The sequence below is a fragment of the Moschus berezovskii genome, chromosome 9 (genome assembly GCF_049115385.1).
Source record: "Moschus berezovskii isolate FMDL1 chromosome 9, NW_MosBer_1.0, whole genome shotgun sequence".
NCBI lineage: Eukaryota > Metazoa > Chordata > Mammalia > Artiodactyla > Moschidae > Moschus > Moschus berezovskii.
The window spans coordinates 92,935,114-92,952,750 of NC_142468.1; the positions used below are offsets into that span (position 1 = coordinate 92,935,114).

A 17,637-nucleotide genomic window follows, 5' to 3' on the forward strand; every position below is an offset into this window, starting at 1 on the left:
TGATTCTAAGGGTATAATAAAAACATGCTAAAACATTTACGCATAAGGACAGTCACTAAATGGTTATTTACATTAGTAAAAACTGTAAACAACTTAAATAACACCTATAGAAAATTATTTAATGAAATAAAATGCAAACAGATCGAATTTTATGCATCAATAAAAATCATACTGTAGAAAAAATACTTATGAGGGAAAAGTCTTCAAACTACATTACAAAAAAAGTAATCTATAGCTTACTACAGGTGACTTCAATTTTATGCATAGTGAATAGACTGGAAGAACATTCCTCAAAATGTTAGTAGAGGCTCCTCAGTGGCAGAAAGTGAAGTCGCTCAGTCGTGTCCGACTCTGCGACCCCATGGACTGTAGCCTTCCAGACTCCTCCATCCATGGAATTTTCAAGGCAATAATACTGGAGTGGGTTGCCATTTCCTTCTCCAGGAGATCTTCCTGACCCAGGGATTGAACCCAGGTCTCCCGCATTGTAGGCAGACGCTTTACCATCTGAGCCACCAGGGAAATGGTAGAATGAGTGGCTAATTTTACTTGCTATGGTTTTCTGTACTTTCCAATTTCTCTTTAATAAGCATAGAAACGTACTTGACACAAGTATTCAATAAATCTTGGTTGAATATTTTATATACATGTTTAAACAATGATTCTTTAAAACTTTTTAAGTATTAGACCTTAAATCCCTCACCCCTCATCAAAAAATATGTATTAGTAAAGCCCTTTATTTGGGTCTTTCTTTTCAGTTCTTAAAATTACTTCACAGTAGAGTAGGGTTGACTGGATAAGCTAGACAGTAAATGTAACGCACACTGCCTCAAAATGAGTGACCATAATGTAAACCCGCACAGCTGGGACAGAGAGGGAGAGGAACCAGTACTGCTTAAAGTAAGGAGTGTTTTGCCCCTTACAAACACTGTAGCTCTACCATGTAAATCTTAAAAAGCTGTTCTTTAGTAGGATGCTTTATTAACTAGCACTTTTGTAGTGACAGAAAACTGCTGGTACCTTTGTTGGAATTTTCTGACGCAGTCTTCAGTAAGGTTAGAATGTCCAAATTGTCACCAATTCTTGCATAGTAAGAACTATCATGGCCAAGGGCATCCAGCAAGGCTATGTCAGCGCCATTTTTGATTAAGACTTCTACTGCATCTTTGCAACCATACTCGCATCCTAGCATGAGAGCAGTCCTACAAGGGAAGACAGAAGAATAAAAGACTATAAGAAGGATCCAAAAAATATTTCAGAAATCTCTTTCAGAGGCCCCATTCTTAAAGAACAGATATGACTTTAAAAAGCTATATTGTTACACACACAGATTTGACTTCATATTTTTATTTTATATTTTGACTCCATTGCATTTATAATAACATGTGCTTGTATCTTAGTTTGCAGGGCTTCCCTTAGTTTGCAGTGGCTCAGATAGTAAAGAATCCTCCTGCAATGCAGGAGACCTGGGTTCAATCCCTGGGTCAGGAAGATCCCTTGGAGAAGGGAATGGCTACCCATTCCAGTGTTCTTGCCTGGAGAATTCCATGGACAGAGAAGCTTGGCGGGCTATAGTCCATCGGGTCACACAGAGTCAGACATGACTAAGCACAACACAGCAATGAAAAAGAGACAAACATACTTGGAAAAACATAAGATCTATTAAATAAGACATTACATACATGGATCAGCCAGATCACGCCTCTCTGATCTAAAATTTATTTTTATATCAAATTTTATTAATCATGCTTGGAGCCAGATTATAGTATCACAAAAACAAAGTAATATTAAAAAGTCACTTTCTTAAAAATCACACTAATGATTTAACTGCTTAAGAATTTCCTCCTTTGGGATGCCTGAACAGTAAAAACGATCAGTTATAAAGTCTGACATCCAAAGACTACTATACTTATCTACTTCCAGTGAACTACAAACAATAGAATACATGTTTAAAAGAATAAAATTAACTGAAAAGAAACCAACAATTTTACTAGGAATCATCTATAAAAATCTCAGAAACTTGTCATAAATTATTATAATGCTTCACCTGGTGAAATGGGCATATTTTGGATACTTTGTTGTCAGAAACTCTGTGACAATAAACATCAGAATTACCATAAAGCAAGTAGCATGATACACTAAGCCCAGAAAATAAGACAGGGAGAAATACAGACAGAAATTGTTAGTGCACATCAATTAAAATAACATCAAATACAGATGCAGAAGTAAATGAATGGAATCTGTATAGGGGTACAGAAATGAACTCAGTTTCAGAGACGGAGGTGGCATTGTGCCCGGGTAGAAAGGAGAGAAAACACCTTGAGAAAATCTACACTGAAACATGTCAATCTCCAGGACAGCCAAGAACTCCTTTACTCTCAAAAGATTCACTAATGAAGAAGTAGATTGTAGATGTAGCTTTTTATTCTTCTTCCTTATTTGAGCTCATTTAACTAAAGGTTATTTTAAAAGTTAAAAATAACTAGGATATAATTCCTTTCTTCAGTTCTTTGACTCAAACACAGGCCATAATCGCTGCATATGTTTCGAGTTCACCCTCTCATCATCCCCTATTTCCCTCTCCCCTCTTCTTCAGCCAATTCTGAAAAAAATAAGTAGTGAATGCTAATTCCAAGAAAGGGAGAATCACAGCGGGTAGAAAGCCCAGGTCACAACAGCAGAGCTTGAGGATCATGGGCATCCAGCTCGTGTCTAGGGAACCTTGATAAAATAATTACCTGTTTTGTTTGTCTCTGGAATTAATATCCGCCCCTCTATCTATCAGCAGTTGACATATTGTTGGCCTACACATCTGAGTAGCCAGAACAAGTGGTGTCCGCCCATCCTAATCAACAAAAAAATAAGACAGCATTAAGACAACATATCTCCCAAAATGTGAAAGTTAGAATCCATGAGTTGAAATGACAATAAACATAAACTGACTTACTACATCTTTGGCATTCACCGAGGCCCCGTGGTCGCAAAGCAGCTGTATGCTAGAAGGACAGTCTGCCATAGCTTTGAGGAACAAAGGAAAATGATAAATGGTGAACTTCTGCTGGTAACATGTGATGTTTTGCAAGACCCATACAAGGCCTAAATTCTTCAGTCCCTAAAATACCAAGCTTTACATCCTTCACTCTCAGTTTAGCATTATAAGCATCGATTTTTCTATCTGAAAATGGATTAGACAAGATCATTTTGTAAGTTTTGTATAATTTATTAGAACCAAGGAATACTGTCATTCTTATAGAAGATAAGAATATACTGCTGTTCTAAGGGTAAACACTGACAATGAAAATCAAACTTAAATTTTCTATTTAGAGTATATTTTAAAATATGGCTATGACTGACTGGACCCTTGAAGTATTAGCTGAGATCTTTTTTTTTAAAGAATCATATCCTTTCTTTTTTTTAAATAGAAGAGCTACAGTTAATAAAGTATGACTCATACAGTTCACATGCACTTTTCAAAGCAGAAACTGCAATGTCTGACCTTAATTATGCAAAAATCAGGGTCATTTTGCTAAAAATTATATTACAAAGTCACATCATGCTTCTTCTCTGATTGACACTAGAGTTCATATTTGTATCAGGAAAAAATGGTCAAATTCATAAAATGTGTTTATACTTCCCATGAGTTTTTATAAATTTTTATTAGTTGATATTAGATTATCTACACAAAAAGAACTAAGTCAATGTTCTTTTTTTTTTTTGGTAAAATTCAATAAAGTAAAACCAAATATACATTTAAAATATCAAGTAAATTTTTTATTTCTGATGCCTTTAATCTGGCAATCTTTTATATAAAATATACCATCAACCTTTTAAAAAAGATAAAACTGAAATCAAATACATTAATTCCAGAATTATGAACAACCATTCGGGTCCAAATAATAATGAACAAATGTAATGGATAAAAAACTTGAGAGTTCTACCATACTGCATAAGTAAAGTCAGTATTAAAGGTGCTATGATGGAGAATGTTAGCTGTTCACCCTTCTTCTGTGGTAATAAAACTGTGCCAGTCACAGGGTGCTTCTCCTAGACCACAGGTCCCACTCTCCTTTGCATTCAGGCAAGACTACATGAGTTAGAGCATGCCAGTTGAGTCTGACTGGAGGGATGTGTGCTACCTTCTGAGGCGAGGGCTGCAAAGTGTGGTTATACATTCTTCCATAATCTTTCTCTTTCCTGTTAGCAGGAAAACAGATACCTGTTGTCAGCTTCAGCCTTAAAGAAGAGGACAACACCCCAGGCAATGGCAGAACTGCAAAATGGAAGTAATCTGGGTCCCTGAAGGACCATATGGAGCAGAGGAACAAGCCAATCTGATCATCAGGGCTGTGACATGAAAAAAACTGTGTTTTTTTAAAAGCCAATGTTATTTTGTCACAGCGGTAGAATCTTATCCCTAATCAAGACAAAAATTGCTATTGGGAGTCAGGTGCTGCTAATAACTAAACAAATAACTAAATTACATAGCACTGATTTACTGGATGGATACTAGGTGGTCAGTAAAATGTATTTCAGGCTAGGAACCTTGTGATTTTTCTCATGCTATAGCAAAACATTTGCTAGATTTATCATGTGTTCTAATTTAAAAGGCACACCATGTGACTATGGAACCTTTCTAGGTGAAGCAACAGAAAAGAGCCAAAATTTTAGTACATATTGACAGCTGCTTACTGCTTTTAGTAAGGTATTTTAAGAAAGTGATGAGGTTAAGCAAGAATTAGTTATGCACACTGTTGGAAGCAAACAGAGTACCTAGATATTTGGGACCTCACAAGTATAGGGAAGCCAATTATTTCTCTATACCAAACAGCAATATCTAAAATTATTGCTGGTCACAACTTTTCTCAAAGACTGCGCAGTAAGGAAAATAAAAGGGAAAAAAGAAAGGTCCAGTCCTGGAATAAAGATTGAATTGAGGATAGTATATATTCCTATACAAGACTATTATTTCAGATGACTTTGAGATAGCAGTATTAAAATGAAGTAGAGAACAAATGAACTTATTTTCAAAACAGAAGTAGAGTCACAGACATAGAGGACATTACGGTTACCAGGCGGTGGAGGGGAGGGACAAATTGAGATTGGAATTAACATATACACACTGCTCTATATAAAACAAATAACTAAAAAGAACCTGCTCTATAGCACAGGGAACTCTACTTAATACTCCGTAGTGGTCTATATGGGAAAAAAATCTAAAAAAAAAAAAAGAGTGGCAATATGCATAACTGATTCACTTTGCTGTACACTTGTACACTGTAAATCAACTATACTCCAATAACAATTTTTTAAAACCTTGTAAATTAACCTAATGGTCTACACTGTATGGAACATTTTATAAATAAATAACATTTTCTAAATTTTGGCCAAAATAGTAAAATGAGGTAGAGAATCATGACTCTAGAAATAAAGAAGGGTTAAAACTTTTATGTCCAGAAAATAAATGGTTCCTGGTATATGAAAGTAGCTGGCAAAAACAGGTGAGAAATCTACCAAGGTTTTAAAGGAATGAATGTACTCTCCCCAAATCCGAAAGCCCAGGCAGCTAAACCAATTAACTCTTCCTGCACTTCAGCTGTCTATATAGAAGGCATACCTTCCAGCATCCAATTTATCTGTGTCTTAGAGGATAATAGACAAGTAAGAACCTTTGAGATGGCAGCACTAGGGCCCACAGATGACAATGACAAGGGATTTCTCACAGGAAACAGAACCGGGGAGGGGGCACATGGAGCAGTTAACCAAGAAATTTACTCCAAGACCTCAGCTGGAAGGCTTTGCAAGTTTTGCTCAGCAGCATTTGATACCTGCTATTGATTAGTGATTGCTGTGTATTTCCCAGTTCTCCCTTTTCTGTAACAGAGACTTTAGTTTCTTTATCCTATTCTTGTTTTGTCACTATACATTATGAAGAGCAGATTTCTTTTCTTTGAGTTTACAAATCGTTGGACCGTGAAGAGCCATTTCAGAGCCAACAAGAGCACAGCACCCAGAAGCCCGACTTTGAGGTGGCCTCAGTAACTGGACTGGTTATGTATCCTCTCCTCGGGGAGGAGGCAAAGGTTCTATGTGTGGGAAGCAGTGGCTGCAGGAATATTTGGAAGGCCAGAGGGCTGGCCTGTGGTGACTGTTACCAATCTGTTCTCCCCTTCTTCTACAGTGGAGCAGCTAGGCCATGATTAGTTATCTAGAGATTACATTTCTGGGCCTCCTTTGCAGGCCACCAACTGACTTTTCTCTTGTTGATGGATTAGGAATAAAGGGCTATTTACCACTTCAAAATATGGGCCTTAGATCGCGGGCATTTGCTCACCCAGTTCTCCTTCCCTTTGCTGCTAGCTGGAACATGGATATGACTACAACCCAGCTGCAATGACATAGCTGAGAAAGATACCAGAGGAAAGTGGAGCAACAAGATGGAAAGAATTCAGTGCATGAAAGACCTCAAGCCATGTGCTAACCTATATACCACTCAACATTTTTTTAATAAGCAGCTGGTACTAAAGTTCTTTTATTACATCAACTCAGTCTTCATTCTAACTTCATCAATATACCTAACGAACAAATATTTAGATTTCAATTGGTTAAGCTGAACCAGTTTTAAAAACAAGGATAATAAAATCTATAATATACAAAAAATTATACACACTTAATGTATACATTTTGATGAGTCTGGACTAAAGCATACATTGTAATACCACCACCACAATCAAGATACTAAACATATGGATCACTTCCACAAATTTCCTTGTGTCGTTTTGTGCATATGTGTTTTTGGGGTTTGAGGGGTTTTTTTTTTTGGTGAGAATGTTTATCAAAATATTCTGTCCTCTTAATATATTTTAAATTATACAATATCATATCGTTAATAATATGCAATGAATTATTATATAATTATATAAATTACTGTATAATAATTATATCTCAGGTATTTAGAAAAGTAAAAATAGTTGGGGGAAGCTGAACATTGAGTAGATGATATTGAAACTATTTTCAAACACACTAAGTGTGATAATGATATTACATTTAGGTTACAAAATAAAATCATTATCTTTCAGAGATAAAAATGCAATTGTTTATGGATAGAATTATATGATGTTTTGGATTTGATTTAAAATATGCCAGGAGAGTAGAATAACAGGTGGTGGTATAAATGAATCAAGATTGGCCACATGATCACAACTGTCTAAATTGGATGAACAGTATAAGGTATTTTAATATGATAGTTTATCATTATGTTTGAAATTTTCCATGATAAAAATTTTTAAATAATTTTTAAAACATGATCATTAATAAGGTTGGATAGATTAAAAAATACCTATGAAAAGGTGGTAGGAGAAGAGAAATATCACATGACACAAATTCATACTTCATTAAGCAGCAAAATCATTTTACTATTTCTATCAAGCACAATAAATTAGTGCTACAGAAATGAACTGTATTTTTTTATGGTGTTAAATTTAAATAAATCTGCTTGGTGATTCTGTAACTACACAAGCTTGGTAAGTATATTACATATGAATCTAGGCTTATGGTTTTTTAATTACTTAATTATTTTTATACAAGTAGCAATACAAAATTATCATAAAAATAAAAAACTACAGAAACTCACAGGGGTCACTGTGACACTCAAATGATAATGTATGTAAAAATGCTTTGCAAATAATAGTACTCTGTTCCAAAATTTTTTAAAATGCACTGTATAAGAGATTAAACTATCATAAAAGTACATATTTTTTTAAAGGAAGAAAATCAAGTTATGAAAGTTTGAAGGAAATTTGAAATATAATACATTTTTCAAGGGACCACTCTAACTACCACATTATTCCATATACATAAAAGGAAACTGTGGTTTTTTGTTTTTTTTTTCTCCTTTTCTTTGAACTTCTAGTTAACTAGGAATTTCAGTCTTAGAAGAGTCCAGCCAGGGGTCAGACTATCTTACATTCCAAAACTCCTTAAATATTTAACTTTTTCCAATCATTTTCTTTAAGACACCTAAAGAATAACGCAGATAAACTTTGATATTAATAAAATCCTTGAAATTACTAATATAAATCTCTTTTAAAGTAGAGCACATTACAGTGATATCAAATTCAGCACTGATACCTCTAAACCGAAACAAGCACCACCACCATTAATTGAGAAGTGATTACATGCCAGACACTATTCATGATTCAGTTATAACCACTACTGGGCTTCCCTGGTGGCTCAGATGTAAAGAATCCGCCTGCAATGCAGGAGATCTGGGTTCGATCCCTGGGTTGGGAAGATTCCCTGGAGGAGGGCCTGGAAACCCACTCCAGTATTCTTGCCTGGAGAATCCCCATAAACAGAGGAGCCTGGTGAGCTACAGTCCATGGAGTCGTAAAGGGTCAGACACAACTGAGCGACTATACACACAAGGCAGTAGTATTATTAACTTCATTCAGTAGATGAGGAAAATGAGGTACAGACATGTTAATGAGGTAAATACAGTTTTTAAGAAAGAGAAAAGTGTTCCTTCTTCCATTTCTCCTACTAGTCCCCAAGCACACACATGGTATTTACAGCTCCTTGAGAACAAGGCTATGGTTTATTCATCTTTGGACTCTCAGTATCTAGCATCTTGGCCCATAAATACAGTCTGAATGAATCTTTTTAAGCTGTACAATCTACCCAATTTCAAACTTGAGTAAATAAAAAATTCATAACATTCTGTTTCTCCATGGATTACATAAACATATGTATGTTAAACTCTGAAGTTAATTGAAATACCCAGATATTTTAACAAAGATTTATGTCCAACTGAAACCTTTGCTTACCTGCATCATGAAGTGCAGTTCTTCCCTGCAGGTCTGCATGTTCAGTGGGACAATTGTACTGTTAAAACACAGAAATTTAGTCATGTAAGGAAGTTTTATTTTCTAATTAAATATTGTAATTCAAATGAACAGCTGTTATTTCGTCTTAAAAATACTGCATTTATCAAAAACTCTAAAGAGTACTAGACAAGTCATAAATATTTTGACATGTGACAAATATAATAACATTATACTATAAATTTAACAATGTTCCAGCAAATAGGAAAACATATGGTACATTACAATAGCATGGAATATAGAAACGGCCATTGTTTGGGTTTTTGCTTTTTTTTTTTCTGTAACAGTTGAACAATTGAATCAGAAAAAAACAAATGAACTCTGCTGTGAAACTCAGTAGCAAACATGTGTAAGGAAACGTGTGACTAGACTCTTCAACTAAAAACTTAATCGAGCCCACTAGTCCATAGAACTTTGTGGTTGCCTGATTACAAGCTTAACTAATGATGCTATTATACAGTCTGACTTATTGGTGTTTATATAGAAACATATAGATCCTACACTGTGCCACTTCATCTCAAGTCATATACCAGACCACAGAAAATTCAAATCTCCAGCTAATGTCAACAGGAAGGTCAAGTCTTTGTTGTTTATTTTTAATACCCTGAGTTATGCAATTCACTTCCCTTAGAGTTTTTGCTCTTTATTGTTCACATTCTTTCACAAACGATGGAAAAAATATTACGTAAGCTAACAGTCAAAGCTAGCCTACTATTTTCTTTGATCTCAAGTCCCAAAAATGCATTGAAAACACATCTACTATTTGCAGTCAAAGTAATAAAGTCAAAGTATTAACCACTTTTACTACCTGTAGAAGTTTCTGTAGACACAGTGCATGCCCATACTTTGCAGCCAGGTGAAGAGCATTCCTTCCTAGAAAAGAGATAATTTTAAATATACGATAAGGGTTATTTTCATCACATGTGAATTCCCCTTAAAAATGTGACTGATTTTCCCAAAATCAGTTGACAGACTACTTCATTTACCGGCATGCTTTAAGTTTGAGCTTTATTGGCACTGAAGGAGGGAGGGCAAAAATCACTCAAACTGGTCACTAGGCAAAACATCCACAGCGGAAAGAACACAGACAAAAACAAGAAAGACATATGTCGGAGCTGGAATCAGCACAATACACATATACAGTTTTATGAGTTCTGAAAAGCTATGGTCAGTCCAAAATTTCTAAAAATAAATATTCTGCTTCAATGGAAAACACACACACGTGTGTGTATATGTGTGTGTGCGTGTAATAAACAGTTTTTTGTTCATGCAAAGGTGGCATGTAAATAAAGTTTGGTCTTCAATTAAGAATTTGATGTACCTTTAGGTAAAGATTTACCTCACTAACTCATCTGTGATGTCTCTCTCTCCCCCCGGCCTTCCATTTCCAAACAGAATGCTATTAACAGTAATGCATTTATTTGTCTACACATGAAGTCACAGGATAAAACATTAAAGTTGTTAAGGAAACTCTCTGCTCTAGATCAACTCCCATATTTCACTGAGTAACACAGTATAAGCTCAGAGATATAAGTTGCAAAGGATCTCAGAGAACTGAGAATAATTGTCTAGATGAATGGAAAATTAAAACATTCATTAAAGAAAGGTAATAGCTATATTCAAACACTTAATATCTATCCTGTGATATGCAAACAAGCTTATGCTACAGTATTTTAAAAGACAGACATAGGTATGACTATGTTTAAGCAGGAAGCCTATCTAGAAGAAATAATTTTTTATAAATATAGCTAGCCAAACAGACCAGGTCTTCTCATGAGGCATAACGGTTAAGAACACAGACTCTGACTGTGACTCATACACTGAAGGACCCTGGCACATCACTTAACAACTCAGTGCCTTGCAGACTCACTGGCTTGATGTGAGGATAAAATGAGTTAGTACATGTAAAGTGCTTAGCAGAATAGCGTCATCTATTACCATGTTTAAAAAATCATCATCTATTCTTGTTATGATCACTATTGGTGATGCTGTTATGAGGCAATTAGTTCCCCAACAAGTCTAACCAAAGGCCAAATGCCCTCAGGACAGCAAGAATTTATATACAGAATAGTACATGCACGTGTGCTAAGTTGCTTCATTCATGCATGACTCTGTGACCCTATGGGCTGTAGCCCACCAGGCTCCTCTGTCCATTAGAATCCTCCAGGCAAGAATACTAGAGTCAATTGCCATGCCCTCTTTCAGGTGATCTTCTAGGGAGAGAACCCATATCTCCTACGGCTCCTTGCATTGCAGGCGGATTCTTTATTCCTGAGCCATGAATGGTATATAAGTATAAATTAAATGGCCCCTACAGATTCTTCGAAGTTTGAGATTTTAGAATCCTGTAACACTACCAAGACAAGCCCTAGACTTTAGGTATCCAGCTGCTAATCTGTTCAGTCATGCTTTCTGCTACATTGCCCTCCCCCCAACAATACCTCAACTAATTAGAAACGAAGCTAAGGCCTTCTCTCTGTAAATCACATTTAAGTCTGACTACGAGCATTATCAGTGGACAATGCTTGTCTTCTCTGTACTGTTATTAACTATGGAGGCAAACATACCTGCAGTGTCACTGGTTGCAATATCAACTCCATGTATGAGGATGGCATTCAAACACTCAAGATTTCCCTTTGAGGCTACAACATGAAAGCTACACAAAAAGAAAAGTTTGTTATGCCATGGAAACTACCCAAGGTCAACTTTAATGTTACATTCATGTCATCTTATATTCTATACTCCTACATACACACATGTACATATGTGCATTTTAAAGGCTAAACACCTACATATTTAATACAAGAAAAAAAGAAACTTATTTCACATTACTGAAAAACTCATTTTAATTCAAATTCATATCACTACACCTATAGTTTATCATTTCAATAACAGAGGCACTGGTGTTTGGACTTAAATGCACTGAAAATTTTCTATCAGATTATTTTACTTAATTTCAAATATACGGAAACTGCCAAAACAAATGAAGATATCACAGAATCCTAAGGCCAAAGAGAGATCAAAACACTTACCCATCTCTTCAGAATTATCATATTAAAGCTGGCATAGAAAAGTTTTCAAAACAAGCTAAGTTATACTTGAAAGTCACAAAAGATCTGGCATCATCTTCTTCCCCCAAAGTATTACCACATAATTCCTCCTTTCACTCAAGAGATCTGTGTGACTGGTTGAAATTTCACACAAACAGGCAGAATTGAACATGTTTTCTAATAAGGTAAGTAAAGCCTACTTAAAAACATAACTTTAAGTCATCAAATATTCAAGATACAGGATAAAATATCCCAGTGTTTCTTTGATCATCTAATACTTTTTCTTAATGAACACAGAAATACTTTGTGTGCACTAAGAACTGATACTGTACATAAATACACTAGGACTTGCTGGCAAAGGACATTGAACTCAGGCCATAAACAAGTACAGTAACCACTGTGAAGATGCCAGGAGATAAAGGCTCAGCAAGGTGCCTGGATACAGACACGCTCGGCAGCATACCCCACAGTAGGGGTCTTCCCTCACCATACCACTCAAACATTTTACATTTCCCACTCCCTGAAACCTTAGTACTCCTAGCTCCCTCACCCCTGCCTTCATTATTTTAAATATAACCTTGCATTTTCTAATATATATAAATTCAAATTTTATTTTCTTTATGGTCTATTAATTTCCTCTAAGAAAGCAGGGATTCTTGGCTGTTCTGCTTCCTATTATATTCCCAGAACCAATTAAAGTACCAAACAGATGTGTTGTTGTTTTTTAGTTAATAAGTCGTGTCCGACTCTTTTGCGACCCCATGGACCATAGCCCACCAGGCTCCTCTGTCCATGGGATTTACCAGGCAAGAATACTGGAGTGGGTTGCCATTTTCTTCTCCAGGGGATCTTTCCGACCAAGGGATCAAACCCGTGTCTTCTGCATTGGCAGGTGGGTTCTTTACCACTGAGCCACTTGGAAAGCTCACCAGACAGATGATGGACCCTCAAATATTTGAATAACTGAATGCTTAGAGACAAAATATAGAGATACCTTGCAAATTCATTTTCAGATATTCAATTATGCCCCCATTAGCATTATGATGAATATAAATGCAAACTAGAGACCAAGCACTACTAAGTAAAGTAAATCAGGTTTGTGTACAGTTTGAATGAGAGAGAGAGATACTTCTGATAAAAAGAATATACTGTTCTTAAAAGTCACATAAGTTCTCCTTATAGTAGAAATAAACTGCTAAAAGGCTGAGGGTATCAATGCTTTCTGCAACACTGATGCAGGGGATTATATTATGCAATGCACTGAGAACTTTTTGAGGAATGATAATTTCCTTCAAGCAAAGGTTTTTCATCTTCAAACAACTTTGGAGATCTCATTCTTTGTCTACCTGTTTTCACTTCTTAGCTCACAAAATTTGAAAGACTTCTTTCTCCAAAATAACTTAGCATTATACCAATGATGCACTAAGAGGGCAGAAATCAGAGCAAATCTACAATGCATTATTAATATGGGTGTGCTATAAATAGTAGATGTGCTTCAGAAAGAAGATATATCAATCATTACACTGTATGCAGAGTTGCAAAGGAAATCTGGAAAACTGCTTTATAGAAATATGCTTTTCTAATTAAAAAATCAACTTTTTCTTTTTTTAAAAACAAGAGAAGTATTACTACTATAATAGGAGATCCAGGTAATTTGGACAATCCCCGCCTCTGAAGACAACCAGAAAAGCATACAAAATAAGAAATCTGCCTGAAGGTATCAGTGAGCTAACACGACAGTGAAAAATTACTAAGACAGTATGCAGGGAAGCACAGAGGCCCAGAGAGGTGAACTTGGAATATGGGGCTACTTTTTCTCTAGGAGCATTTGCTGGTTAGAGAGAAAAGAACTGAGAGGTTGAACAGTACTTTTGACAGACTGCGGGGAAGGCGAGTCAGGAAGTGGAACCCACAGCTCTCCAAGAGGCAACAGCTATTCTAGGTGAACCTGTCTCATCTTATATCGGCAAAGGGCTACATCCCTGGGAAAGAGGTGACCAGGAATAAAACAGATTCTTATAATGACTGTCGCAAGGCCTCAAATATTACATTTTTGAAACTATATAGAGATCAAGAGGGGCTTTGCTGATGGCTCAGACGGTAAAGAATCTGTCTGCAATGCAGGAGACTGGGTTTTACCCCTGGGTCGGAAAGATCCCCTAGAGAAGAGATTGACTACTCACTCCCATGTTCTTGCCTGGAGAATCCCACGGACAGATGAGCCTCGACGGCTGCAGTTCATGGGGTTACAAAGAGTCAGACATGATGGAGTGACTTACACTTTCACTTCAGAGATCAAGAAGGACATGTTAATTTTGCCTTAAATTTCAAAAATTAAAAACAAAAAAAATCATTCAAAATTAAACTATTTTTATAACTATAGAAAATATATTTGTAGTATGTTCTGTACTTGACTAAATATGCTGCTGCTGCTGCTGCTAAGTCACTTCAGTCGTGTCCGACTCTGTGTGACCCCATAGATGGAAGCCCACCAGGCTCCCCTGTCCCTGGGATTCTCCAGGCAAGAACACTGGAGTGGGTTGCCATTTCCTTCTCCAGTGTGTGAAAGTGGAAAGTGAAAAGTGAAAGTGAAGTCGCTCAGTCGTGTCCGACCCTTAGCAACCCCAGGGACTGCAGCCTATCAGGCTCCTCCATCCATGGGATTTTTCTAGGCAATAGTACTGGAGTGGCTTGCCATTGCCTTCTCCATGACTAAATATAAAATGCTTTAATTAAGAAACACTTTGTATGTGAATAACAAAAAGAAAATATTTTATCCTATGAATCCTAGAAAGAATTCTACTTCTATAGTGAATACCTCAAAAACTTACACTACTCAAATATATCATTAACTAAAGCTCACAGTTCATCATAAACTGAAGTTCACAGTTCATCATATTACACCAGATTTGCATAACTCTATTAATGTAAGTAATTTCCCTCAAAATTGAACCTTAGATCAAAAAAGTCTGAACAAAATCTCAAGTAACCATTCATTCAAAACATTCAAAGCATGGACAGACAAAACTGAAGAAATAAGGTTTCAGTGAAAATTTTCATCACAAAGACTATCCTTTGAACTTTTAACATCATGGCACTTGGGGAAAAATACGAAAAACAGTTTTGATATTAAATTTTTACTATTTATATTGTGAGCCCTAAAAATGGCTTAAAATTTAGCAAAAATAGAAGCAGGACTCAAAATAACCAGTTTCTGTAGCCATCAAATTGCCTACTTTACAAAACTGAAACAGTACAAAAAATTGGAACTTCTCAAACTTCAATGCTCTTATAAACAACTTAAAGTCATGCTCTGCTATTTTTACTATATATATGTATCTAAGCATTCTAAGGTAGTGACCTACATCAAACATTTTCACTTCCTAATATTCATTTCTATATTTAGTATCTGGTTTCTAGTATTCTAAAAAAAAAACTCATGCAAGTATAAGGCAGAGAGGAATTTAAGGAAATGAGACTTTTCACCTCTAACTTTGGAAGGTTTCCCAGATAAGGTCTGAACTGCTGTATTTATAGAGGATAGTAACAGAATCTAGATCTACCCTTTAACCCAACTGCTCCCTATCCTCAAAATGAAGGGAAATGATGAAGACCAGGAAGAGGTGGGAGAAAAGATACCTGGTCTATAAGTATATAGACAAGCCAACAGCCTTCAGTAATACAAAACAAAAGGGCAGGATCACTGCCTGTATCTCCCGAAGTCACACTAGTTATTCTCCCTCTCTATTGGCCTAGACATCTTCATTTAAATTAATTACCCCAATACAATAGTGGATTGAGGTTAAGGGGAAAAGGCAGTGTAATTTAAAGAACTCTTCCAAAATAGAAAACTTGGGTTTATATCCCAGACTGTGACTGTTAATGAGACTAGACACCAAGTTATTTAGCCTCTGTAAACTTCTTCCTACTTCTTTCAGAGGGCCACTGTGAGGATCAAACATGATAAGGAATATTAAAAAAAACTTACAAACAAAATTGCACCAAATAACCCAGGCGGTGATTTGCCATAGGGCCCAAACAACTAGACCACTGAGTAGTATTCTAGTATTCTATCACTTTGAAAATCTTTGATATTGAGGACAATTATTAGTCCAAATTGATGAAAGTGATGTCTGAAAGATTTTAGAGTGTGGGTTTTGATAAAGATTTTTAAATTACATGTTGATAACCACAATTCACAAATTTCATTTGTGTACCCTTGAGAGAATTACCACCAGGAATACTCACGCAGATCTGCCTTCTACATCTAGCTTGCCTGGATTGACTCCCTTTTTAGCAAGGATTGAGGACACTTTTTCTACATCTCCCCTTTCTGCTGCTTTCATCAATCGGTCATCGTATTTGTTCCAATCTGCTGCTTGCTACAATAAAGGGAAAAAAAAGTAAACATAGCATCCTGTATACTATATTAGTAAGGCTCTCCAAAGAAGGGGAAACAAGAGAAGGGAAAACAGTACAGTATAATACATCCCTCACTTGTCATATGTATCTCAAATTCCTTTCTCCTCGCTATTCTAACTTGATGAAAAGAGCCTTTCCAAAACACACAATATACAAGAAATAATTTATATATATTTGAGGAAAAGGGGATTTCTCATGTTTTCTGCCCTGTTTTCTTTGCCTTCAGAGCAAAGAAAGGAAAGGAATTAACTGCTGAATACCTACCATGTGCCAGGTATAAATTACTGGAACAACCCTAGTAAACTAGATTTATCATCTCCATTTAACAGATGAGAAAAATCAAGGCTCCAGGGATATTAAATGACTTAAGAGGCCAAGCCCAATTTCGACTTCTCATGACTTCCCACATCAGTGTGTTTGTTTTCCTATTCTGTAATTCATGCTTTTGAAATTGGCTCTGGTTACCAAGACCTCTGGCGGCAGTGGAATTCTGTACACATTTAAGAACACCCACCCCTCTCTCCCCAGCATCACTTGTTTAAAAGGCACTATTGGAAATACAATTATAGAAGCAAATTGTACACACATACACGCAATTAAAAAAGCAATCCATTATGCTTATATATTAGGATAAAAAGAAATATCTACATAGAAAAAAATGTTTAAAAACTCTAAAAATATTAACTACTTAAAAATCCTAAAATTATAGGATCAGAGATGACTTTCATTTTCTTGCTTCTTTACATTCAACATATACCGCTTTTTATTAAAAAAAAAAAAAGATGTTTGATTTCAACAAAAACAGTGCATATGTATTTCAAAGGAACATTAAAGGTAATTTTTTTAAAAATAGAAAAACAAATAATATACATTTTAATTATATCAAGCTTATCAAGTTTTAATTGGAGAAAATACATTCAAGATGTTAGATATTCTAAAGCCAATAACTTTAACCTTTTCTTAGTAAGTAGAAATGTGGAACTCAGAACTAAAATATACATTATTTAAACAAGTAAGGTTCCAGCCTTTTAAAATTCTGTCCAGTAAACTTATTGCTAAATTCTTTGCTAAGTTCAATATCATTTTTAGAACAAAAAATAATGTACATATCTTTCACTTTACTTACAAAGCAATTCCTATGTCCACAAATACAATAACAAATCTCTGGAGGAAAAAAATGAATCACTTTATATAAAGCATATCTTCTAAATGTTTGATCAATAGGATTATATCTACTCTCCTCTAAAACAAAAAAAAAAAAGTAGCCAATTTTCTAGCTAAATAAG

General features: G+C 35.6%; 1 protein-coding gene across 3 annotated transcripts in view; it reads right to left on the minus strand.

Annotated features, from left to right (window-relative positions):
• UACA (uveal autoantigen with coiled-coil domains and ankyrin repeats) overlaps nucleotides 1–17,637 on the minus strand; it is an 87,645-nt gene that overhangs the window by 23,863 nt on the left and 46,145 nt on the right. For all 3 annotated transcript variants that reach the window (XM_055437312.2, XM_055437313.2, XM_055437314.2), the window contains exons 2-8: nucleotides 16,178–16,311; nucleotides 11,447–11,535; nucleotides 9,688–9,752; nucleotides 8,823–8,880; nucleotides 2,948–3,018; nucleotides 2,739–2,845; nucleotides 1,021–1,202 (exon numbers count right to left, since the gene is read on the minus strand). In XM_055437312.2, the coding sequence (XP_055293287.2) occupies nucleotides 1,021–1,202; nucleotides 2,739–2,845; nucleotides 2,948–3,018; nucleotides 8,823–8,880; nucleotides 9,688–9,752; nucleotides 11,447–11,535; nucleotides 16,178–16,311 (706 nt within the window). The remainder of the gene's footprint in view (nucleotides 1–1,020; nucleotides 1,203–2,738; nucleotides 2,846–2,947; nucleotides 3,019–8,822; nucleotides 8,881–9,687; nucleotides 9,753–11,446; nucleotides 11,536–16,177; nucleotides 16,312–17,637) is intronic.